This window comes from Astatotilapia calliptera, chromosome 13 (assembly GCF_900246225.1).
Source record: "Astatotilapia calliptera chromosome 13, fAstCal1.2, whole genome shotgun sequence".
Taxonomy (NCBI): Eukaryota; Metazoa; Chordata; class Actinopteri; order Cichliformes; family Cichlidae; genus Astatotilapia; species Astatotilapia calliptera.
Window position 1 is genome coordinate 19,118,682 of NC_039314.1, and position 25,859 is coordinate 19,144,540.

Here is a 25,859-nt window from a genome sequence, read left to right on the forward strand (position 1 = left end):
CACCAGTGATTCATCATCATGTTTAAAAATGTTTTTTCCTTGTATGGTGGTTTTAGTTAACTGTGTTTATTGACAATATATTTTGTAAGTGATTTTGAGCTGGTGTGCTGATTTCCACTATAGAATTGAGGCTGTATTTAATCCAGTGAGGCCAGAGTATCTGACTTTTTTTCAATACTTGTTTAAGTCTTCCTAAAACAGTCTTACTGTTCTTTTTAAGTTAAGAAATTTAATTCCTAAATGGCTTAACTATTTATCCATGCAGTGTATCACAGAGTAATAATCCCTTTATGTCTTTGCATCTGAAAAACTTACTAGTATGCCTTTTATATAGCCAGCTATGTTATTACTCTAATTAACAGTGGGTTCTTCAACTAGTTGTCGAACAACCCACACCACCCCATCTCTTAAAACATGTCACGAGTAACAAATTTAAAATGAGCACATATTCCTAAAATAACATTTGTCTTTCTATTGTTTTCAGTTTAACGCAGGATTTAAATGACTTGCACATCATTTCATTGTGTTTTTATTTTATGTTTTACACAGTGGTCCAACTTTTTTGGAAACGTGATTATGAATAGCTGCAGTTATCTTCTGAATAGTCTCATATTTGTATTTTTGAGTTCCAGGACAAGTTCCAGGAGAGCCTGAACAGACTCTCTCAGTAGTAGAAGTTCCTTGACCTTTCCCTGTCTATATTTCTCTTTCTCGTTCATGACGACAATAAAGGTACGCCAGGTCCAACATGAGTCTACATCTGACAAGTAACATCTGCTTCCAGTTAGCTTGTCTGTACAACAAACAGATGCTATCTCAATGTTGACTGGCCTGTGCAATCCACACATGACCATAGCTGGTCAGGTCTGGAAAATTATTTTGCATTATGCAAGCAACACTTAAATTCATACATTTTTTTTTATCATATGCTGCATAAATATCAATGCAGTGTCATTTTAAACATGCTATAAGACTTGCAGTAATTACAGAACAACCAAGTTTACAACCTTGTAAGCATTTTGTAAATACTGTGTTTAGGATGTGCCCACAAGAAGGAAAACTATGGAATGTAAGTTTATCACTGTACCATTAAGGTCTTTCCTCAACTTGCGGAGATCTCTTTGAAAGTCCTCAAACTTCATCTGGGAAGCCTGGAAAAGGTCCAGGGGCTCAGGCAGAGGGTAGACGCATGTCTCTTTGCCAGCATCCTGGTTAAAGACAACACACATACGTGTGCAAAAACACACACACTGCAATGTCAAAATCAATCTTTCTCAAATGGAAGAGGGCCTCTCTATACTTTACACACAAGGCAAGATTTAAATAAATGTCTTGAGGGACCGACATGTACTTATCAGCAGTTCAGACATGCCAGAGAAGATGTCTAAAACTACAGCAGATAATGACCATTAAGTCGGGGTCACAAAGCACATGTCAATTCTCCTCATCAGCATTAGTGACAGGTCATAATGAGTGCTACAGCCATGTCATGCAGGTTGATTTTGGCAAGCTGCACTACTGAGTTCATCTCATCTGGAGAACCTAATTATTTACACTAGCGCTGCTTTGGATGCTGTGCCAATGAACAGACTGCAGGTTTGAACGAAGCCAGACCAAAGCAGAGTAGGAGCGGGAGATGAAGAGTGAAAGACAGAAAGAGAAGTATAAGAGAGAGCCCGGGAAAGCGAGAGAGGGAGGGAGAGGTAGAGAGAGATTTGTTTCTGCCGTAAATGAGGAAAGGGAAAATAAATAATTTGATAAAGGATAAGCCATGGTATCCTCTGGCAAGAGAGGAGATGAAAAGAGAGCTCTGGAAGGATTTCTAAGCAAATCAGACTAAAACAGAAAAGTGATTCGAATAAACAGGAACCAAAACATACCTCATCAAAGTGCCTTAAATAGTAAGCAACAATGTAGGACAAAAGACTCTGGGAGTTATCCTGAAAGAAAGAGAAAGATCCAAATAAATAAACCAAGATCCCTTTATTTATTAATTTAATCATTTTGGAGCAGGACGTTTTAATTTGTGCAGGGCAAACAAGAATGGAGACAGCAGCCTTAGAAGTTAGGAATAAATCATGACATTGGAAGAGTACTACAACAAAACAACTGTGCTTGGCTGGCCGTCATAACTTAAGAGTTGGTGGAAAGTTTGATGTTCTTTATGGATACCTTACTCTGTCCGCCACTACAAAAACACAAACCATTGCGTCCTTATATGGCAGTGCCAAGGGCACTCCGAGTCTGCTGTGATATTGAATCAGAGCAAACACGATTGCTTCTCCTCAAAATCTGCCCAGCTATGGTCATAAGGCTTGACCCCTTGGAGAGAATACCTTTGAAACCCTGTGTCCCATTTTAAAACTATTATTTTCCTATTTATATTTTACTGCATAATGTGAATTAAACAAAGCTAGACAGACCTCTCTTCTATACATTTTTTTTCTCCCCCACTTCTAATCCAGTCCTTTCCAGGTTTGTTGTGAATTACACATCTGCAGTTGCAAAGTAAGTGATGTTTGCTTTTACTCCAGTACTCACACTGCTTTTAACGTCCTTCAGTTTTGGCAGAATGTCCAAGGTGAAGCCGTCAGCCTGCCCTCGAGACCGATTTCCTCCGTTCATAAAATTGCCAAAAGCCAGCACCAGGCCGAGCACCTGCAATACGGCCTCACTACTCTGGAGAGTCTGAGGTGAACACACCACACAGACACGCAAGATGAAGATATGAAGGCTAAACCGAGTGACATGAAATAAAACAAACTGAGAAGAAGGCCAGTGGCTCACCTTGCACACTTTCTGAAGGATTTCAATTTTGCGGAGGATTGAAGTGATACATTCATGGAAGGTTGACTGAAAAAGGATGCAGAACACCCTTTCTGAGAAATTGGAGATTTGTGATAGCTGGAACAGAAACCTGACGAAGGACAAGACCAGTCAACTTAAACCATATATTTAATAGCAAGACATTGAACAGTTTTAGTTTAGAGGGTGTATTTAGTTCTTACTGTTCTGGCTTGTCTAGTGGTTTGGCATCTTCCTTGCCTTTGGCAGATTTAATGTGCTTTTTAATGCTGTCCATCTCATCATCTTGAGCTCTCTGTCAAAAGAAAGTACACATTAAGTTGAAATAGAAATTGGTTACAGTTATGACGCTGACAAAAGGTTATTTTATTTTACTTAAACCTAAACTAAGCTAGCCAAAACACAAAGTGCCTCTACAAAAGCCTCGAGTCATCACTCATTTCTTGATACTGTGACAGGAAAATGCACTGGCACCATCTTTAGGATCATTGTCATTGCTGAAAATTGAAGCTGTTGTCAATCACATGCTTTCCAGATGGCATTGTATGATGGATCAAAATCTGAGGGTAATTATCAGTGTTCATAATTTCATAAATTTTGACAAGATCTTCAACAGTGCTAGCTGTAATGCAGCCCTAAACCATGACAGCACCATGTTTTCTTCAGTGTTGTACTCTCCTGACCTTATTCAAACATTTTGATGATTTTAACCAAAATTTTCAATTTTGATTCATCACTCCATGAGACCTGTTGTCAGCTCTTGTGCAGTTTGCATACCTCAGCCTTTTCTCCCTGTTTCTCTTTCCTAAGAATGGCTTCTTGACAACCAGACTGAGACCATTTCTGATGAGGCTTCAGAAAAGTAGATGCATCAACTGAAGTTCCAGATCAGTTTCTCAGATCCTGTGTCAAGTCTTTGGCAAATATTTATTTTGACTGTTTCTTAATTAGATGACTTTCAGATGAAGTTTATCTGCTCTAGAGTTTTTTTTTTCAGGCCTGTTTCTTTAGACCTGCCACTTTTGTGTCCTGAACTTTTAAATTTGTAAGCTAATACTACTTTGTGAATCAAGTTGTTGGTAGAAAATTTTTAGAAATGCTGGTTTCAAACTGTGTTAACATTGGCATTACTGTAGATTCAACTAAAGAAGTGAGAACAATTAGTTTTTGTCTAAGCCGTTAGTTGTTGTTATTTTGTTTGTTTGTTTTTAAAGTGGCTCACTGGAAGGAAAATATAAACAAATGAGGGTCGACTCAAGACTTTTGCACAGCTTGATTACAAGAGAACATGCATGGATATTGCTGAAACATATCTGTGTATGTATTTCCTTTATTTTGGTAAGGATCAAGGGTAGCGGTGTCACAGTCAGGAAACCAAAATTTAAAGAAAAATACTAAAGAAGAAAATCTGTGAAAAACCACATCTGTAAGAGAAATGGGTGGGACACTGACAGCACAGGAAACAGTATTAAGTGCTTTATAAAATAATTTGTTTGGATATTACTTGAATCACTTTTATCCTCTGAGTCACACCCAGCACTCCAAAGTGGTGAAAACATACATTCAAATTAAAGTCCATCCCTTGGAAATAGTGAGCCTTTTTGTAATAGCTGAAAAAATACACATTAGAAGGAGTTATACTTGGACATGTTCCCAAAACAGCATGTGAATGTTGAATGATTTTTGAACAAAAATATCAATAGATGCTTCTTAGACGTAGAGTGTAGAGTTTTGCAAAAATAATTGTACTGGTGTTTTTTCATTCCCCCCCCCCCCCCATTTGTCTCCGATATCAGCTCACTGAAACTTTTGAATGCTTATCCATGAAAAAATATGTTGCAAGGTGTTTAGAGGTTTTCTTGCACTTCAAACCCTGCAACATTTCAGTTGGATTGAAGTCTTTATTTGCGTGTCTTAGGCCATTCACAACCCCCTACCCGCCCTAATTTTCTTCCCTTTTGATGTCTGGAAGCTTTATCTCAAGTGTAAAAGAATTCTCAAATTATGTTTTGTACATAAACTCAACCATATGCCAGCCTATACAGTATAGGTTTCACAAATGCTAAAAGTATTGCCTTCAGCCAGACTACATTCCTGACTATTATCCTGCTGCCAGGCTCTGGACCACAGTTTTATACAAGGTGGTTTAAAAAAAAGCAAGCCAAAAATGCCCCTTCGTTTCACAAGAGGCAAAGACAATAGATCTTAATGTGTCTGACGCAGAGGGGCAAAACAATAAAACCATCTCCAGGAAGAAAATGTAAACTCTCTCTTAGTCCCTCCAGAGCCCTTAGACCCCCAAAGTCTGAGTCTCAGCAATCTGGCCTCATCCTCTGTTTCTCTCCATCCTACTCTGGGGTTTGGCCTCGGCATGGATCCTTGGAAAACATCAAACACCAGCATCAAACGCACGAAGGGCCAGATTAGTATTCTGCACACCGCTGCCTTCTGTCGGTGAGGGCAAGCTCTCCTTCGCCTTCTCTCGAGATGTTTTCAAGTGTAAATATATTTAACACAAAGCAGATCCTTTTCAAAGGGCAGCAGTGGAGCCCAGCAGTGTTTGGTGTAATTGGGGACAAGTAGGCATTAGCGTGTGATCTTTGAATTGCTAGGGCATGTTGTGGTGGTGGTTAGCATGAGAAATACAGTCCCATGTGGAATATCAAATGCAAAGTACAGTAGGATGATATTTGTGATGCCAGAATACTAGAGGTAGCCAAATGGTATTCATTACGCAAGTTTCTAGTACAGGGCTAAACAGAGCCAGACAGGCCTTAATCACTATTTATGTCACTCAGTTTTCAATGAAACTACATTTATGAGATACTTTGTACCTTGAGCTGCCAAATAATCGACCCCAAATGACAAGTTACATTGTGTAATGATATGTAAACTATATCTAGTCTTTTTTCAGAGCAATACCATGCAAAATGGGGTTTGAGGTGATCATATCTTGTTTAAAAGTTTAGGAGAGTCTGACTCACTGACCTCTCTGTTATCTACTACCAGCTGAAAGAAGTCTGAACTTGAGACAACTAGTCTGGGGCCAGATTATGGCTTGATATTAGAGGGTAGGGAGCAGTGTCCCGCTATCACTGTGACCCCTTTAATGACACTGGCTTTTTGTTCAAAGAACAGGAGTGGCTATAATCTGGAGCTCATAGACTAAGCGACTCTGTGTGCATCTGTCTTTATCCTCATACTGTACACTACGTGCAAATTTGTGTGGGTCAACATGTTTGTTTGTGAGCATGTTTGTGTGGGTGAGAGAAACAGAGAGTGAGGCAGAGAAGGCTGATCTAGCTCCTAGCACAGTGAGTGAGGGTGTAACCATTAGAAGCCCCTCACATTCCTAAAGACAGGCTGACTGTGCTGCCAACTGTGGTTTAGGGGGCTGGAGACCCACAGACAGGATGGAGTCTCGCAATACAAAAGAGAAACAATTTGGCTCTGCGACTCAATAACATAGCCTTAGGCCATAAGGGGGAGAAGCAGAGGGAGAGGGCTTGAAGTCTTGGGGTGACTGGAGAGGTTAGAAGACTTTTGATCCTGAGTTATGACACATTGGTTCATAACTACAGCTTGTCTCAAGCCACAGTCTCATTCCCATGATCAACATTATTAATATGCCTCTGGCAGCCAAAGGTCTAGGCCTCTCCTGTGTAGTTGTGCCAAAAAGTAATTCACAGGAATTTCACAGCATCTTAAAAATGTATCACAGTTGAAATGTGGAAAACATACTCATTTTCATGTTCTATTATTTACTGACCCGACTTCGAATGGTCCCTGAACCATTTCTACTGGGGCTGGGGAGATTTCCTATCAGACGAGCTTGATGAATATGTATTTACTCTATAAATGGAAGTCTTCACAGCCAAAATGGAGACATATTGGGAAGTACTGATGACAGTTCTGTAATTCTTTGCTAATATTATATGATTTACCTTGGCAAAGCTCACTGTAGTCGGCCCTTTTTTAAAACCACATCGAAGCTCTGACACAAATCCTGGAGTTTCTCAACTATCATTTCCTTTGCACATGGGCATTACAAAAGTTGAGTCAATCAGATCCAGAGTGTAGAAAACATGTTTACTACGTAAAAGCTTTGGTTCCCTTCCAGGGCAGCAGACAGACCTACACATGACTGACGCTGTCGCCAAACAGCACACATACCAGTACAGTTTGTGGCTTGCCTGTTTGTTTTAGTATCTAATGCACATTTCCTCAGTTCACCCCTTTCAAGTGGAACATGGAATAAGACTTAGATAGAGAAATACGTTCGCAGTAAAGTGGCATCTGTGAAATGTTGCTACACAATAATGTAATTACAGATTTTTTTTCACCCCTACAATTTAAACAAAAGTTCAGCCTTTGATAATGTTGGAAAGATATATTTTGATGAATGACATTTGGTGTTTTGTGGTTTACCCTCAGTCAAGTGAAAAATAAAACAACACTAACATGTGATGATTTCTTTTTTGCCATTTTGTTGATATCACTGCTTTATGAGTCTTCTTGGGTTTCATTCTATAATGGAATGATTGCTTGTTATTGATATATGGCATGAAATGTGCAACAATAAATCATTCTATTTGTCACTAGCAAGCTGTTCCAAACTCATACTTTTACTGCAAACCACACAGGAAAAGAAAAAAGATCAAGGTTTTCCCTGTGCGAATGCTGCCATCAACATCAGCCTGAGCTGTCGGTGGAGTTGCTTTGTATAATTTTCCTGGGCTGGTTGCTCAACATTGTGTATTTATGCGATTCTGGATTGGCAGGAAAGTTCCCAAATGTATTTCAGCTTGGGAAATTGCCTTTTCACTAGTCTATTGACTCATTGAAAACCACTGTCCGCATGATCCTTTATCATCCTTCCTTTAAAGTAAAAACATTTGCAAAGAAAAATGTTATTATATTATTTTTGTGACCATATAAAATAGCTTTGATTCCAAAGTCTTTGTTGTTATACTCACATTTTCATAGAGGGCTTGCAGAGTCTCCAGATCAACAACAGTATTGTCCATATTTAGAACGGCTGTGGATGGAAAGAGAGGGTGACATGGTTAATGTTAATGTTAACACTAAAGCATGTCATGACATTCTTTTACCTTGAATGAACACCATTAACAAGTCAGAAATCAAACCAACACAAACAGACCGACAATTTCATAATCTCTAGTTTATACAGTGGTTCTTTTTTTGAAACAACAACTACAAACAAAGGTAGAATACCATTTCCTGCCGGGGCTGAAGGTGCCATGAAACAAGGACAAAAATGATCTCATGCCCACAAAAAGTGACACGTCGTATGCTTTAAGCTGCACAGTTATCAGTTCTCATGACGATAGCATGCAAGGAGCCATAAACTAAAACATAAATATGGAGGTCTTAGAAACCTGTCAAAGGTACAAAGATCTGTGTTTGAACTCCTGTGTTTGAATTCCTGGTGTCGCCTTTTTGTCTCGGCGCGAGGACCTGGCGCCCTCGAGCATTAATCCTTTGAAAGTAAATGTTTAAAGACAAACAGAGCCCGGGGGTCTGTGGTGTTGAGGCTGAGGTGTTGCTGTACGCACAATCACCCAGTGCAGTGCTTGACACCTATATGTGTATTTCACCATGCTGCAGGGGCCCAAAATCACTCACAATATTTTGATCTGTTGATTGCTGCTGAGGTACAGGGGTGAAGGCTAGGGTCACAGAGGCTAAAGCAACTTTGAATCAGAGAGTTTGCTTAGATAATGAATACAGAAGGATGTTTTAAGGCTTTTACAGCACAGCTGAAAAATAAGATCAAAGAAAATGATAACAAATATAAAACTAAAGGATGGTCAAGCATGTGGAAATAGTCTGATATCACTTTCTCTCTGTAGGCAGTTCTGTTGCCTTTTTAATCTCGTCACTCTTCTTCTACAAGTGCAAATCAACTCCTTTTTTTTTTTTTAGTTCTTCGCTGTCACTTCCTGACCTCTTCACACACTGTTTCTTCCAAACCCGCCACAAAGAAACTGCCCTTTTCCATTTCTCCCACTCGTTTCTTTTAACCATTTGGTTTTCATTACTATCCAAACCAGTCTGGCTGGCTTATTTGACTGGAGACTGGTTTTTTTTAGGAGAAAACCATATCGTCACGGTGACACAGGACCTCTTCTAACTGAAATCCAGACCCATCTGCCCAGGTCTATCCTGACTATCACATTTGACCCAAACATGGCGCCGGTAACCGCCATCTCTGACGGAGGCTGGTGGTCTAAAACTTCTCAGGAACGCCGACAGTGCACGGAAGTGTCCTATGAAAAATGCAGAGTGTGGGCCAAGTCTGAAAACAAACAACAACAGCTGTGAGGAAAAAACAAAAAAATGTCTCGACTTCTCACTGAGCAATTGCGCCGTCATAAAACTGACACAATCTAAATCAATGACTCAGAAGTTGTTTTTCTTCATGTCAGAGATCTCAGATTTACAAAGACTTTGTTAGTCATTGACCAAAATCACAAAACCAACAGGAAACGAAACTAATTCACTACACTGACAGGAACAATTACAAAGTTTGGGCAAATTAATCTCTCTTTGGTAAACAAATCGTCCTTTGATTCTTTAATTATCTTAAACCTCTAATAGCACAAGGGAACATTAGATCATGTCCGGAATGGGAAAACATTAGCATAGTTATTATACAGACTTTGGGGGTTTGTTATTTAAGGGAAATTGAGTATTTTAAGGCTATAATTATTATAATTATTCAGACCTAAAAATCAGTCAAACACATTGTATAACACAGCACATATATACGCTCAAAAACACATTCAGGATTATTTTCTTTCTGCACAGAAGATGGCCCACTGTTATGTCAGAACAAGTAGATAATACTTGAAAGTAGTCCACCAAATCACTGAGATGTCCTTTCTCTCATCTCCTAGTGACATAGTGAAGTTTCCAATCAGTGCTAATTATGTAGTAGTGCAAAACTGTCCTAACATAGGAGATAAATACCAGTACTGATGAGCGTGGCCCTCTCTTGCCCTTCCAATCTTACCTAAAATGGATGCACCAAAGTCTAACATCGAGACCAGAAATGCAGAACAACATTTAGTTCCACCAGATTCTTTAAAGATGCTGCAGATAAAACGCTCCCAGAGAGCAACTGTTTATTGCTACATTGCTGGTTTGTGTGGCACACATTTATTTTGATGTAACCTAACCATATGTCTTGTTCGTGAGGAGTTAAGGTTTGAAGCTAACGTAAATGCTTTACTGAGAGAAGATTGAATAGGATGGGGAGATGACGAGAAGTGTTTAGACACAGATGAGCAAAGACTGGAGAGCAATCAGAGAGTAACTAAAACAGGAAGACCATCTGTAGCCATCATCATCTCCAAAATGACTTCACTTTAACAAAGCCGCTTAGACAAGATGGTGACAACTCATCCGACAGAGTGTCTCTGTGAAACACGATGTGCATGTTAGATGGGGAGAGAATATGCAAAATGAAAGAGAAAAGAAACAGACGAGAAGAGAGATGCCTTTCAGCAGTATAACTTGTGATAACACCAAACACTGGAATAGCTTTGGTAAAAACAAATCCAATAACATTCTAACTTCACGGCAGACTAAAAAAGAGAAAAGATCTATACAATGGGGTTTGCTTATGTTCAGTGTGCAGAATTATTTCTTTTTTAGAGATGATATGGTATCAAAATGCTGCTTTTGTACGCTTTTGATAGAAATTCACTTTTGTTTGGAAGTTAGCATCTTCCCAACACACCTGGGGATGACTGTGTACTACCTTCAAACAGAGGAAGGAACCATCCTCGTGGCACATAAATAAAAGCATCTCTGGCTGCTCTCAGGCACAGTGGTGTTTTAAGCTCAAAGCCAATATCAGCAAGTAGTATTTACAACACTACAAACACAATAATGTTCAGCAGGTGAAAAGTTTACCACATTTCTTATTATTTTTACTTTGATTTTATTACTTTTATTTGACTGTGCTGTCTGTTTATCTTTTTAATCTTGTTTCTTTAAACAATTTCTTAACAGGTGTTTAACCCCCACAGTAGTTTTTATGTAAAAACAAAAGTTATATGCTATGCAGTATTTTACTTTCATTCATTAATCTGTTTTCACTAGAAATTACATGGGGTACGCTCCTGTTGTTTTTTTTTTGTTTTTGTTTTTTTTAAATGTGCTGTATAATAAAAACAGAGACAAATAGCATGTTGACTAGATCCTTACCATACTAACATTTGCCAATTAACACAAAGACACAACCTGATGGGTTATAAAAGTATCTGGTCATGATCAGAAGTAGTGGATGTTTTATAATTCTGGTTTGATGTTGTCAGAAGAATGAGGTTCAAAAATGTTTCACTGGCAACTTTTACAACTGCTCGTTAATGTAGTTGTCTAATGAGCCAAACACATGGCAGCAACTCATGTGCATTTATACATGTAGGCGTGGTCAAGATAGCTCGCTGAAGTACAAATCACGCATCAGAATTGGGAAGAAAGGTGATTTAATATGGTATCATTGTTGTTACCAGATGGAGTGGTCTTAGTATTTCAGAAATTGCTGATATACTGGGATTCTACACGTACAACCATCTGTAAAATTGCAGGGAATTATGAAGTTGTGTCAAGTCTCAGTTACCTAGAAGATACTAGTATGCTAGATACTAGTATCAGAAGGCAAAAGCATCTCTACATTCTGACCATGCTGAACCTTGAAGCAGATGGACTACAGAACCAGAAACCACACTGGGTACCATTCAGCTAAGAACAGGAAACTGAACCTACATTTTGCATAGGCTCACCAAAATTGGGGGAAAAAAAGATCGTCTCGTGATGAGTATGGTCAAAATTTGTCATAAAAAAAAACGTGAAAACATGGATCCATCCTGCCTTGTGTTAACAATTCAGCTTGTTATTGGTGGTGTAATGCTCTGGAGGATGTTTTTTTCAGACACACGGGGCCTCTTAGTACCCAGTGCACATGATTTAAATGCTACAACCTACTTTGTTGCTAAGCATGTCCACTCCTTTATGACCATAGTGTACCCATCTTCTCCTGGTTACTTTCATCAAGATAATGTGCTCTAACGCTCAAATCACCTAAAAATGGCTTCTTGAACATAAAAGCGATCTCGCTGTACTTAAATAGCATCCTGAGTAACCATCTTTGAATCCAATAGAGTACTTCTGGGATGTTGTGGAACGAGAGAGTCACATCATTGTGTAGTGCCATCTTATCAAAATGGACCAAAATCTCTAAGGAGTGTTTCCAGCACCTAGTTGAATCTATGCCACAAAGAATTAAGGCAGTCCTGAAAGCAAAAGAGTGTCCGACCCAGTACTTACTGTGTAGTGAATGTATCAAATTTAATAAAAGTTGTTTAGCCATGTCACCCAAAATCACAGACGTTAAAAATAGAACTACAGCAAAAGTCAAGACATCACCAAAATCCATGGAATTAACCTGCACAAGATACCAGCTAATTTAAAAAGTGTCAGCTAAAATTAAGTTGTGAATTAAATGACTGAATGACAGGCAAATGAATGAGATTTCCCATCCCTGGAGTAAAACAGACCATGGCTATTAAAAAGATCAATAGCATGCCTTCATATGCGCAAAACAGCGGCACACCGAATGTGCAACTGTGTATGTTTTGGAAAATGTTAGCAGTACCACCTTTTCAGAAACTGCTACATATTCTTCATTGTTGAGACACAATAAATTGCTTTCACAGTTTTGCCATCTGAAGAAACTTTGTGACAGATGATAACAAAAGTGCTACACCTCTATACCAGCTAAAGCACTCGTCATGAACATGTGACAAGACTTACCATTCTCTATGTCCTTCATATCAAGATGAATGCTAGACATGAGGATACCTACAGCCTGTGAACGCTTGTTGCTTAAGAGCTTCACCACCTAGAAGATAATGACATGAAGAGAAAAAAAAAATCTTAACATCGTACAGGCTCATTAACCATAAACTTCATTACAAACAGAACATAACAGAACGGTGGTTTCTGTTTGACAGGTGAGGTGGAGAGAAAGATCCTCCTGCAATGTAATATGTAGATTTTAATTTAACCATAGGGGTCAATTTGAAATGAGCTAAACGCCATAATTAGGCTTGAAGATGATTAACGACCTTTCAAAAACACTAGAAGGTAAATCTTGCTGTCTATAATATTAACATGTCAACCTGAGGGACAGTGAGAGACGTGCACAGTTCATGTATATTGTATAAATATATATTATTTGTTAAAACTATATACTAATAAAGGGCTTTTGAATTACAAAGACAATATTTTAATAGAAATAATCTGTTCTCTATCATTTTCCTTCTGTGGGAGGAAAACTTCATCATTATTGATCAGCACACACTGAGAAAATTATAGCTATGGAGTTACATTGTGTTGACAGATTTTTTTCAAGTCTCCACATACACTGTCATCCAGTTACACAATCAAAACCTTACAGATCAGTAAAAACACAAAAGGCTTATTATTCTGACTCAAGTAGTGCAACTGATGAAACAGAAAACTGACTTTTTGTTTAAATTACACATTTTTTAAGGGGGCTAAAAGGTAAAGTTTAGAAAGTATTATCTGCACAATGCCATGGAGATTAAAACTGCTCAAAAAGCTGCAAACGTTAACAGTTTAATAATAGTCTGCCTCCGACAAACAGTCAGGAGTTAAATATCAAGCCAGTGTTGTTATTACGCATAAAAACTGCATCCAAGGGGACCATTATAAGCCACAGCTCTCCTGAGTAAGCAGAAGTGTGCACTGGGTTGCAAAGTGGTGAAGGGACAGGACAGGAAACCCGTAGCCTACTGTGATCCAGACAGAATGCTTCCATCTAAACCAGATCACACAGACCACAGACCTCTTAAACACACAGGAAGTTATATCACCAAGCCCCAACTGTCTGTGTTCCCCAGCCCAACCACAGCTTTGAGAAACATGCCGATCGAGATATGATGCTGAGTGACTTTCACAGTAAGTCTGTGATATTTTAGTGTAAGGTAACAGCGTCATTGCAGTGAATAAGTCATCAGTAAAGCCTTATATGCTGAAATATACAACAGAGCCTCAGGTATATTTGGTACATTAGGTATACTTAATAAACTGAAATATTAATCAGATATGATGCTTTCAACATCTAATCAGAGTCCTCAGACTCTGATACCATTAATAACCCATGTAAGAAGCAATCACCTGTAGATGATATCAAGAGCATTGTGGCGGCTCTGATTAGTGTTGCACCTGTGTTTTGACCGACATTAATTTGCTCGCTGATCTTCTGCTAACCTACTCCATCTTACAACTTGAACCCCTCTGGCAATTCTGCATACTTGCATCAAGGACTATTGATGTAAGTATGCAGATGCACACACCCCAAGTATACAAAATAAAGAAAGCTCTGGTGTTCTGTTGTTTTATCATCATTTTCATGCAATAAACCCAATTGGAATTCATAGGCGTACCCAGTTTTGTTTCTGTGATCAAAGATTAAATTCATGTAAAAAGAATGTACCATTTAATTAACTTCTCATACAACAGTCACGGTGTGCTTAGAGCTGAAAATGTGTTACGAATAAAGCTCTCAAGTTTGGTACTTTTAATGAAAAATAATAAAGGAAACACCACAATTTCTATTGCTAAAATAAGGAAAGCAATGATGTGTGAAGTAAACAAGACAGATGAACGCTAGTGTTATTAGTTTGGCTACTGATTTAGCAGCTCAAACAATACAGTCAGATAAAAGAGCTATGATGGTGCTGGATTAGTGTGTCTACATCACCATTTTTTAAAATATATTTTATTAGAAGGGAGATTGCCAATGGCAGATGATGTGGTCACCAATTTCCTATCTTACAATTATTATATTAAATAAAAAAGTAATCTTGATACTCAAAGCTCAAGATTTTCTGGTGACCAACAAAAAAATAATAATAATAAAATAAAACAAATAAATAAATAAATAAATAAATATCTATTTTTAAAAATCAGCACTGAGAACATAACTCCAGCCCAATTCTTTCCTCCAAGAAATAATGGAAAATGTTGCTTTTAAACTTCTCATCGTTCTCAAATATAAATGATAATAATAATAACAATAATATCAACTTTGTATAGTCCTTTTCAAGAAACCCTAGGATGCAAATAAGCAAAAGTATAAAAATAGACAAAAGGCTAAAGGTGGAGGGCTTTGTTAAAAGAAGTGAGTTTTGATAAATTCTTAAAAGACTCCAGTGATGGGGCATTGTGAAGCTCAGATTGGAGAAAGTTAAAGAGGATGAGGGCTGCCAAAGTGAAGCCTCTTTTCCAAAATGTACCTAGGTTGATGTGGGGGACAGAAAGTGGACCCGTGGCTGAGGACCGTAGCATTAGAGACCGTGTGTATTGTTGCAGCAGGCCAGACAGGTACTGAGGGGCCAAAGCGTTGAGGGATTTGTAAGTGAGAAGATGGATCTTATAAGTAATGCGTGACTTGACCAGGAGCCAGTGGAGATTTATGAGGGTGAAGTGTGTGTGTGTGTGTGTGTGTGTGTGTGTGTGTGTGTGTGTGTGTCGGAGGGTCCCAGAGCTTAGTGTGTGAGAAATGAGAAAAGATGCCCATAGAAGTATCTATAGGTAGAACGGTAGAAGCCTGGCAATCCCAGTGCTATGATACTGACCAAAATAGAGGTCGGGGTAGGGTCACATACCAGTTGTTTGGAAGGTAATGCTGCTCTAAAAGTTAACTTACAGAAGCATAAACGCCTCAGCGTGTATCATAATGTTTAAATAAAGATAGGTTTCTAACGACGTTTAACTTTTTTAAATAAAAAAAAATCTTGGAGTTGATCTCTTGTTAAAAAAAACAAAATAGTTTTGGTTGTTAAATGTTAATAAGATAAACACTTTTTTCATAAATGTCATATATCAATAATTTATATATATTTTTATTTTCTCTACCCTAGACTTCAAATCTCTTAAGATGAAAAACAGAGCATTGGAAACATGCAGTTCATCATCTTCAGTCTTAAACAGATGTAAACCACATACTATAATTCATATTCATAACTTTCACTCCATATCTCTAGTACATCATATAAAAAGGTCAGAAGCAAGGCTGCTCCCTCTGAAACCTCTCTGCAGGTACAAAGGTTAACAGTTGACACTGTGTAATAGCAGTAAATCTTCCCATCTACTGTAATACTTATGCCAGCAGAGGAGTACTGACGTCAAAGCTGCTCTCTAGTGGTAGTCCTGAGGAGGATGCTTGTCCCCTCTCATCAGCAAAATAGTGGCACTCACAACACACAGGGGGATGCAAATAGCTGAACCAGTAGGAGATGTAATATGTTGAAGGTTAACTGCAATTTTGGTTCAGTCACAGTTCTATGTTTTTGCTGTTGCTGAATCACCATGGCTGTGTTGGAGATCATCCACAGAGATGATTGGGGGAATTCGACACACACCTAAGTAAGTTTGTTTCCCGTCACAATTAGGGGGAAAAAAAAGAAAGAGATATTTCATAATGTGGTAATAAACATATCCAGAGCGGTGTCAATTAGAGTGTCGTAGTAATGCTACAGTAACAGTAATAGTACATCTAGCAATGACTTGCTGGACTTATTTATAACTAAAATTTTAACTATTCAAGGAAAAAATATTAACAGGTGTCCTACAGATGTATCATTACACACAACACCTGTAATAACTGCTCTTTCCAAGTTAGATCCTATTCATACAAGGCTGTCAAAGAAGTCTCACCATTAATCAGTGCTCCCAAAAGGTCGATTCTGTTCATCTGCACACAGCGTTTTGAGTGAGAGAAACGAAGAAGTCATCCAACTGACTTCTTCAGTTGCGAGACCGTTGCTCTGCTGGATCTAAGCTACACCATACAGTACTTTAGCGTGAAAGTTCACATTTATTCTGCTACAGCAACATTCATGACTACTTCTGTGAGACAGACACACTTTTGATGTAAATATAAAATCTATAGCTGTGTAATTATGGAGTACTCTACAGTTAGACAGTACTTCCTATGGACTTTGAAGATTCAAATTTGAAATGATGAAAACCAAGATGGGGAAATATAAACCGTAGAAGAAGAAGCTTTTTGTTAAGAGTAAAGCTGTTCAATATTTGTTCTAGTTGTACTTTCAATCAACTAGAAACCTTTTGGAAGAAAGTTTTAGATTTTGGTGTCAAATTCCAATTGATCCCTTCCCATAACTTAAGAATATTTCCCGCCAGTGTCTATGCTTGGGACCAACATATCATTTCACCAGAAACTGCCTGGTGATTCTACAGGGCCTCAATTAGAGGGGTGAAACTTCCTTCCCCTGTGCAACATTATTTGTGTTTTAGATACATAATTTAGCTGAATAGTACATTATCATAAAACTCTTAACCAAAAGAGCCTTAAATTGTAGATCAAATGTTTGCCTTGCTGATTGATGGAGTGACATAAAGGACACTTGGGAGGGAAACAGTCTGACTATTAAACTCAGTCATACAGAAAGCACAATGGGAGGAACCACATCATGAAATACAACTCCCACGCTTCTCACTCCCTCCCGTTTTCCCCTCTCCCCTTCCCACTCCCTCTCTCTCCGAGCAGTCATCACCGTCGTGAGGTTTCCTCACCGCACGCGAGACATTGGCTTGATGCCACTGGATGGTCACAAGGGGAGTCGGGTGGGAGCCAGAGCTCACACCACATAATAACTGTCTGGCTGTTGCATTTCCTTCTGTCACTCAAAGTAAATGGGAGACAACAGTGATGAGAAATGGAAAGGAACAGCCATCACTGGAGTAAAAGTGCGAACAGGAAAGCCCTGAAGAAAGCCAAACGTAGTGACCCCAAGGGGGAGAAGCAAAAACATGCATGCATAAATATACAAATACACACACACACACTTGCCTAAGCAAATATATCAGTATATATGCAAACACATGAGCGTAACACAACATATCATACCTGCTTGGCCTTCGACTTGCTGATTGTGTCTGAAATTGGCTTCTTCTTCTCCTTGACAGTGCTTTTGGAAAATAGCTCCACAAATTCTTCAAAATCCACAGTTGGTTCCTCAATTTTCTCCCACACCAGTGAGACAGTATGTCTAAAGATGGAGGGGGAGGAATTATTTACAGTGTAAGTAGGAGAGCCATTTTTTTGATTGACAGCAAAGTAGAACTTCATAGTGTAATTTGTGTTTTTTTAAAGGCATGTTTTTGCCCTCTGCAGTTCTACAAGTACTAATTTGTTATTTTTTGGAGAATAAAAATCCAAAATCAATTACTGCCAAAATCATTAGCCACCAAATGGCATTTATAATTCTGGGTTGAGTTCCTCACTTGCTCGTAAAGCAAGCTCTCCATTTCTAGAGGTTTGTTCCACCACAGTTTTCCAAGCCTTAATAAGGAAAGAAAACCTGGTTCAAGTCATTTCTCTGCTGACCACAATGCCTGGCTTGCATCACTTTCATTTTCCACAAAGCTAGCATGTCTATTGCAGTCACAGCATGTGGTCGATCTTTATCTTAAGTGGACAAGCTTCCTCTTAAATCTCTACTGTTCAGAGAATACCTTTGTGCAAATGATCCATATCTATCTTCACTTTCTACAGCATATCCTTACTTTTTAGCATGCAGCTGTATGCGGGTCCAGTAGAGTGGCTTCATTGGCTTGGGGGGTTCTATCATAGCCTTGGCAGGGTCAGCTTCCTGGATCATCATGGAAGGCATGGGGCCTGGTGGTGGTGGGGGCCCAAAGCCAGGAGGTGGGGGTGGAGGAGGGGGGCCCATTCCTGGAGGAGGGGGTGGTGGGGGGGGGCCCATGCCTGGTGGTGGAGGAGGTGGTGGGGGTGGAGGTCCGAAACCAGGCAGGGGTGGAGGAGGTGGTGGAGCTCCGGTACCTGATGGAAGGGGCGGTGGTGGTGGGGGTGGGAAACAAGGTCCAAGCCCGGGTAAGGGTGGGGGTGGTGGTGGAGGTGGCGGTGGAGGTGCAGTGGAACCCCCTGGTAAAGGTGGTGGTGGTGGTGGTTGGGACATAACCCCAGAGACTGTAGGGGGAGGAAGACCTGACTGGATGCTGCTCTGCTGCCTCTGCTGGCAAGTGCAGGCAAAGCCTTCTGAAGATTTGACGATGGAGGGTGAAATGGAGGACGGCGTGCTGCTAGACCGCCCATTCAAAGGCACATCAAACTTAAATCCCTCTTCCACAGGCGAGGTCTGGGTAGACACCTCCTGGCTCATCTTCCCCAATCGTCCTTCTTTTATCTGTGAGGCCTTGTGGTGACCATTGCCCAGAGCTCCCATATTATCCCTGATGCCCTTTGCCAGGGAGGCCTGCTGGCCTTGCAACACAGCTATCTTAATCCGCAGGTCATCAATGGTCCTCTCCAGCAGTGGGATGAGACTGCTTTCATCCTCAGAGGATGACTGACCTGACTTCAACTTGCTGCATTCTGTCTGTCAGTGAACCAAATAAACACATACCATTATCATTCAATTACATAAACAGTGAGGGGAAAAAAAAGTGTCACAACTCAGGCAGCTTAGTGACAGAATTATGAGGTTAAGAAGGGTCAACCAAGTCCCTCATGTCTAGACTCTGTCAGACCTCTGGCTCCACATTGGTTAGAATAGGGATGAGGGGATACCAGAGATTTGACCCCAGAGACAGTGAGTCTCAGTAGGCCTCACATGAGGAGGGTTTTGTCTGCTAGTACACATTCTCCAGTTGTAGTCGCCTTGTTGAATTGCGAGGAGAATATTTAGACAGTATGGTCCTCTATTTATTTATTTATTTTTTACTTTTCTAGGAAACGGGGGAGGATTCGTGTGTTTGTTTCACAGTACTTTCAACACAAGCCTGACCTCTGGTGGCCAAGGAAAAACTCACAGCTAAATTCATGTGGGTAATAATATTACAGATTTAAAATACAGGTCAAATATATATGTATCAGATACAAAGTTCAGTAATTATATCTTTCCATGTTTGTCACTCCTGCACAGACTAAACGGGTTTCTATCCCTCGGTATTCATTTCTTTGCTGTTTTGCACACTAAAATTCAATTTTTCCATTGTTCATTTTTAAAGCAGTTTAACACATCCTGTATATATGTTTTTGTACCAAAGGTGTTAAATACAGAAAATAGAAATTCAAGAAGGAACAGCAAAATATTATAATCAAGCTTAGTCTCTTCTAGATTTTTACTCAACTGTGTGCACCATTTTCAAGTCTTTTGTGTGCGTTTGGTTTATAATCATGAATGATATTACAATGGCAATTTTTAAAAAGGCTATATTGGGTAAATGTTACCTTTCAGACACACGCATATGCAGTGAATATATCAGTCAGCAAGAAACAAACTTCGACTTTGTAAAGAGGAGACATTTGAATTTAATCTAATAAAGATGTTAAGTTTATGTTTTCAGAGCATACACTTTCCTTTCTGTGCAGGCAGGATGAAAAACAGTTGTCAGATATTTAACACTAAAGAGAAGACTTAACCAACCTGAACGTGTGGAGCACCTGGTGTTTTGGCTGATGATTGATGGAAAGAGGATCTCAAGCTCTGTACCCTGCCTGTGGTTGCCCCTCCATAGAGTTCCCAAAGGTAAGGAGACACTGGCAAGCCTACAGATGCCCAGGTGTACAGCTGCTCTTCCTGAACACAAGTTATAAATGCAGAAAGTTTATAATATCAGACACAAGGTCAGTAAGGTAAAAGATAAAAGGTCAGTAAACACAGAAGTATTAAAAGCACTACTGTTGAACATCTAGGAAACATGTTTCTTAATATTCCTGTTAAATGTCAAAAAAGCTCTCAGTCTAGTCACAGCTGCCGGTAGTTTGTCAGTCTCCATGGCAAATAAAAACGCTAAGCTACAATTGACTCTCTTACTGTTCAAATATGGTTTCTGGTCATGGTGAAAATGCTTAATCCTCTAAATGTACAACAAGGCATGCTCCATAAATATATTTAATCACTTTAGACAAAGAGCAGCTGGAGGCTACTGAAATTAAATACATTTGTATTTATATTATTTAACAGTATTTATTTCAATGACTCTTCAGTCAACACCCAACACAATGATGGCTACCCTAAAACAACTCTTAAAGAGGCTCAGATTAAAGGTACTCAACAATGTGAGGGTAAATATGAGTCAAGTGCTTGCTTTCTGCCTTGCAAACATGGAGTTGTACAAATTATTCCACTTTTTCCTTTTCTTTTTTTAAAAGTTTGATATTTTAGAGCATTCAGGTGCTTTCCATTTTCTCATTCCAAGTATGTATCATTACAAAACCTACCACAACTCTATTTTTCATACTAGTATAAGTGAAATAGCAAGGCTATGAACAGATAGATCGCACTCTACTTTTTTTTGCCAATCTTATGAGAGCATAAATGGCAACTCTTTTCAGAAGTGCCCCTATACTGCAGTATATTAATATTGTATGTCAGCATTAGCTGGTCACTGTGGTAACCTGACCTGCAGAGCGAGATCGATGTAAACTCTTGCAACGACAACAGAAATTTATCAACTAAGCAATGTTTTGCCAAGCACAAAGGACAGCATATGTTCAGAGTTCTTAGACACTCATTATTATCAAGCCCCATTTTTGTGATGAATGAGGCTGATTGGAGTATATAATTCTGGGCATATGCTGAACAAGAAACACGAAAGTGATACATTTGCTGTCTCCACCAAATTGGATGCAATGCCATATTTAGGTAGAACGGTGGAGGGCAAACAGGAGATGAAAGAATGAAGTAAAAGGAAAGAGAGGTGTAGAAAGAAAAAAACAAAGTCGGTGCAGTAAATAACTGATTTCAAGATGAAGAGCAACTTTAAAAGGGAAAGAGCATAATGGTCTGATATATTAAGGGGCTTAAGTGAAAAGGTTCCAGAACAGCAAAGACAGACTGATGATTTAATTTCAAAAGGAGATTAGCTTTAAGATAGAAAGCCCTAAAAAATGAAATCTGCACTCTGAATGACAACAACAAAGGTTATTCATGGTCAGGCTGAATAATACATGACTCCAGGCCAAGCCTCAGACTGAAGAAGTATGCAGAGCAGGGACAATTCTGTCCAATCCTGACATGGTGAGCTTTTTGCTCAGGAAGAGCAGCCTGAGCCCAAGGCACGTGGAGTTGTTACATAACACGGTCAGCAGATGGTCTACACAAGCACAAATGTATGTGTGCGCACATTTATGTGCATTTGTGGGACTGAATGAATGTCAGAGGCAATAATAATCCAGCTATGCAAGGAAAAGCCTTAGCGTGGATGTCTCATGCTGTCCTTTTGTATGTGTCCACAAGTGTCTTTAACATACTGATGCAACAGTGAATTGTTTGAAGATTAAAAAGAAAAAAAAGAAAAGGTCTGTTTGTTTGTGGCCTACTTTGACCATGCAGCATGCAAACAGATGACAGTTTGTATTCCAGAGATTTGCATTTATGTTAATAAATCAGCTTAAGAGCTTGCACTGTCAGGCGAGTAATCTTGCTTTTGTCTGTGTGGAAGTCTACTGAACCTTTATGTGCGTATGAGTAAATACAACATATGTCCACACATGTGCATCAGCAGGAGATGTTCCAATGCGCAAAATCCAAAGCTAATCTGACCTGACTGTTTGTTTTTAGACAGATAAAAAAAGACCAAGAATTTACATCAACTATATTTGCTTTGTTATTATGTGCTCATACAGCAGTGCTTTGAGCTGAAAATATAAATTTTGAAAATTATTAAATCAAATTAAATTATTTTTTATATAAATTTAAAAAAAAATACAATTAAAATGGTCTAGCTATGTCATAGATGATAAGATGTTACACTGGAAGTGAAAAACCTGGATAGCAATAGTCAGGAGAATTAACACCATTAAAATTAATCTTCTCGGGTGAATATATGTAGAAAATTTAACAGCAATCCATCCACTGGTTGTTGGGAAATGTCACTGAAAGAGCCAACCTCATGGCGTCACTAGAGGCTCAGCAAAGCCAGTGGAGTTCATTCCCTGCCATGACATAAGACTGAGGCATAAATGTCTGTATACATTATGCTGAACAACTCAATGTGATATCCATGAAGCTGCACAGTTAGCGAGGTTTAAAAAAATCTTTTTCTTTTTAAGTCATCAGAGTGTTTATCAGTGGATGACTTGATGACTTATTTTATGATTGTCATTTTGTAGCAACATAAAGACACTGAACAGGCCTATATTTTCAAAGAGCTGATGTGCTGATAAATATGTTGCAGTTTAAATTGTACATCAAGTTACACGTATTTTACAGCTTCATTTGCATGCAAGGAGCTGCAAGGAGTCATGACAGAAATGGCTCCAGCAGTAGCTGTGATAAAATCTGCAGGCATGTGCAATTAGGTCTGAGCAAAGCTTTACTGGAGTGGAAAATAAAAGATTCATGAAATCAACTTCCGCATAGTCACCCTCTCTACATACACCACTGCTCTTCAGGTAATGAAATCTCTCAGATGAATCATAGTCAGACAATAAATACAGAAACACACACCATGCATTCATTCTCTCTACTGCACATAAGAGTAACTCAGTGATTTATCTCATTAACACATGCTTTTTATATGCATCCCAGCCCATGTTATACTATCTTTAGACAGTGGTTTGTTATGAAAGTAGAAAAGTTAGAAATATGAAACACAGCTGCCCAGCTTTGAGGGGTTATTTCCATCCCCACAAAAACCCTAAGTCTAATTATTTTAGAGCTATTCTAATGTGGATCGAGCATTTTAAAGTGTAAAGTGTTTTAAAGCTAAACTATATATTTGTTTAAAAATGAACCTACCCCTGAATATGTGGTCAGTTTTTAGAATAAGTACTAAGTGTAAGTGAAGAGAAAGGTCTTACATTAAAAACTGGTGACACAGTACTGTCACCAAGGAGCTCTGCACGCCCGTTGCTGAAGGGGTGCAGGAGACCCTGGACAAGCATTCGTTGACACAGTTCTTTCACATCCTCTTCAGAGGACCCATCTCCTTGATGCATACACAGCCTGTCCAAAAGAGCGCGACCTGAGAAAAGAAAAGACAGACACTGCAAGAACAAAACAGAGGGATACAGAGCTCCGTTTTCAAGACTAGAGGAGGATGCTCAGATGAATTTGAACAGACACATTTTTAAAATTTATTTTTAGATATATATTTGGTAAGTTGAGAAAAATTGTGTAGTTAGACACCTCATGTCAGTCTGACCAAAGAATGTAAAAGACATTTTTCATTTTAGGATGTGATAATTAAACACCTACACTTGTAAACTCTATTCACACCATTTACACGTGGGTGAAAAGAGAGGTGGTGCTGATTGTGAAGTGCAAAGAACTATCAAATTGCAGAAAAAGAAAAGTTTTGGAATAGCTTGAAAAAAAAAATCTAAAAGGTGGGCTAAAGCCGACAGCATGGTTACAAAATGTATAAATTCTGCTTCTTGAATAAAATACAGAAAATAAAGTAGGCTGTCCGCATGTTTGTAAAGTAAGTTTGACCTGTGAGAAATGTAGTAATGTATCAAAATCTCTATACTTCATAAGGAATGACATATTTTCTTGAAAATGAAATTAATGTCAGGAATTATGTGGAGTTTGAAGGGTGGTGGGGGATATCAACAATGTGACAGCAGAGGACTGTTGAGCCCAAAACAACACACAGCTACAGCAGGAAGACCAATTCTAAAACAGGGTGATTTCTTTTAACCATGTGATACAGGGGACAGTGTCAAATCAATTAAAAGCCATGACATGACTCATGCTCCTGTAGATTTGTTTTTATCCGTCAGTGGGAATTTGTCGTCACTTGTTCAAACATTAAGCTGGAGTTTTCTGTGGTTTCCCATCTTTGTTCTCATTGCTTCCACTCCTTCTTAAGGGTACATGTGACCTGTAAACCTCGCTGCACTGATTGGTATCACATGCAATGGTAAACTAGTTAGAGACTGAGTATTTGTGAGCATAAACGGGACAAAAAAGTGCCACACAGGCACAAAAATGTTCATTTTATATGGATTCAGATCATTATGTACTTCTGTTGTTTGGAGCGAGTTCACCTGACGCAAACAGAAATTGATTTAACATCATGACTTATTTTTGTCTTGCAGAAAAACTGTCACATGAGTTTAACATCCACTGTGTTTGTATATGCGTGTGCTTCTTATCTAAGCCAGTGGAATCAGAGGATGACATAGCCGTGGGTGGGTGGCAGCATTGTCATTCGGTCCTCTGATTTACGAGCACAGGCAAAGACAGGAGACAACAGCTAAGCTCTTGAAAGGCTCCACAATAGTAAGGAGGACAGAGTGGCATTGTTTTATTAGAGTGAGACAACGCATCTCAAAGACACCCCATGGTTTTATTATGGTTTTCATTAAGTATTGTATTTTAAAATAATAACCTTAGTATTTCTAGTGTACTTACTTATATAAAGTGCAATTTGTAAGTAATTAAACTTACTAGGCAATTACTATAATCATTGGTTGTGTAATGGCCTAATCTCCAATAGGGTATGAGCCAAACAAATAGGAGTGGCATCCAATCCATTAAGACTTCTTCAGTAGGAATAAATTATGAAATAACTAAAATATTTAAATGAAATGCTTCATTATTGTCTTCCTGATACTTTGGTGCCAATGTGATAGCAGAATAATCACAAAACGAATAGAATTAAAAAGTCAAGCTATTGATATTCTGTGTTTTTCTCTATGTTTTTCTTTACTTTTTCTTTGTATTGCAAAACATGTAGTTCATCCCTTTGTGGCATTGATTTAGATTGTAGATGCAAACAAAAAAAACTGACATTAATCAAATTGTCTTGTAGCTCACTTTCACACAGGTCTCTCTGAGAAATGCCATTCAGAATGAGTGCAGTGAGGCTAATAGATTATGGGGCATTTAAAAGAGAAGACAGCTACACTAAATTGGCACCTATGTTTTGGGAGGAAGGTTATTATTCTCTCTTTACCTTCTTTTAAAGTTTTTTTTGAAACCTGTTTTGATTGC

At 38.8% G+C, this 25,859-nt stretch overlaps 1 protein-coding gene across 1 annotated transcript in view; it reads right to left on the reverse strand.

Moving 5' to 3' along the window:
• Nucleotides 1-25,859, reverse strand: part of fmn2a (formin 2a) — a 40,781-nt gene that overhangs the window by 10,431 nt on the left and 4,491 nt on the right. Inside the window, exons 3-13 of the mRNA XM_026189930.1 lie at nucleotides 23,720-23,883; nucleotides 20,340-20,492; nucleotides 18,457-19,289; nucleotides 17,798-17,939; nucleotides 12,649-12,736; nucleotides 7,782-7,843; nucleotides 3,009-3,100; nucleotides 2,788-2,917; nucleotides 2,542-2,688; nucleotides 1,881-1,940; nucleotides 1,088-1,208 (exon numbers count right to left, since the gene is read on the reverse strand). Coding sequence (XP_026045715.1) covers nucleotides 1,088-1,208; nucleotides 1,881-1,940; nucleotides 2,542-2,688; nucleotides 2,788-2,917; nucleotides 3,009-3,100; nucleotides 7,782-7,843; nucleotides 12,649-12,736; nucleotides 17,798-17,939; nucleotides 18,457-19,289; nucleotides 20,340-20,492; nucleotides 23,720-23,883 — 1,992 coding nt within the window. The remainder of the gene's footprint in view (nucleotides 1-1,087; nucleotides 1,209-1,880; nucleotides 1,941-2,541; nucleotides 2,689-2,787; nucleotides 2,918-3,008; nucleotides 3,101-7,781; nucleotides 7,844-12,648; nucleotides 12,737-17,797; nucleotides 17,940-18,456; nucleotides 19,290-20,339; nucleotides 20,493-23,719; nucleotides 23,884-25,859) is intronic.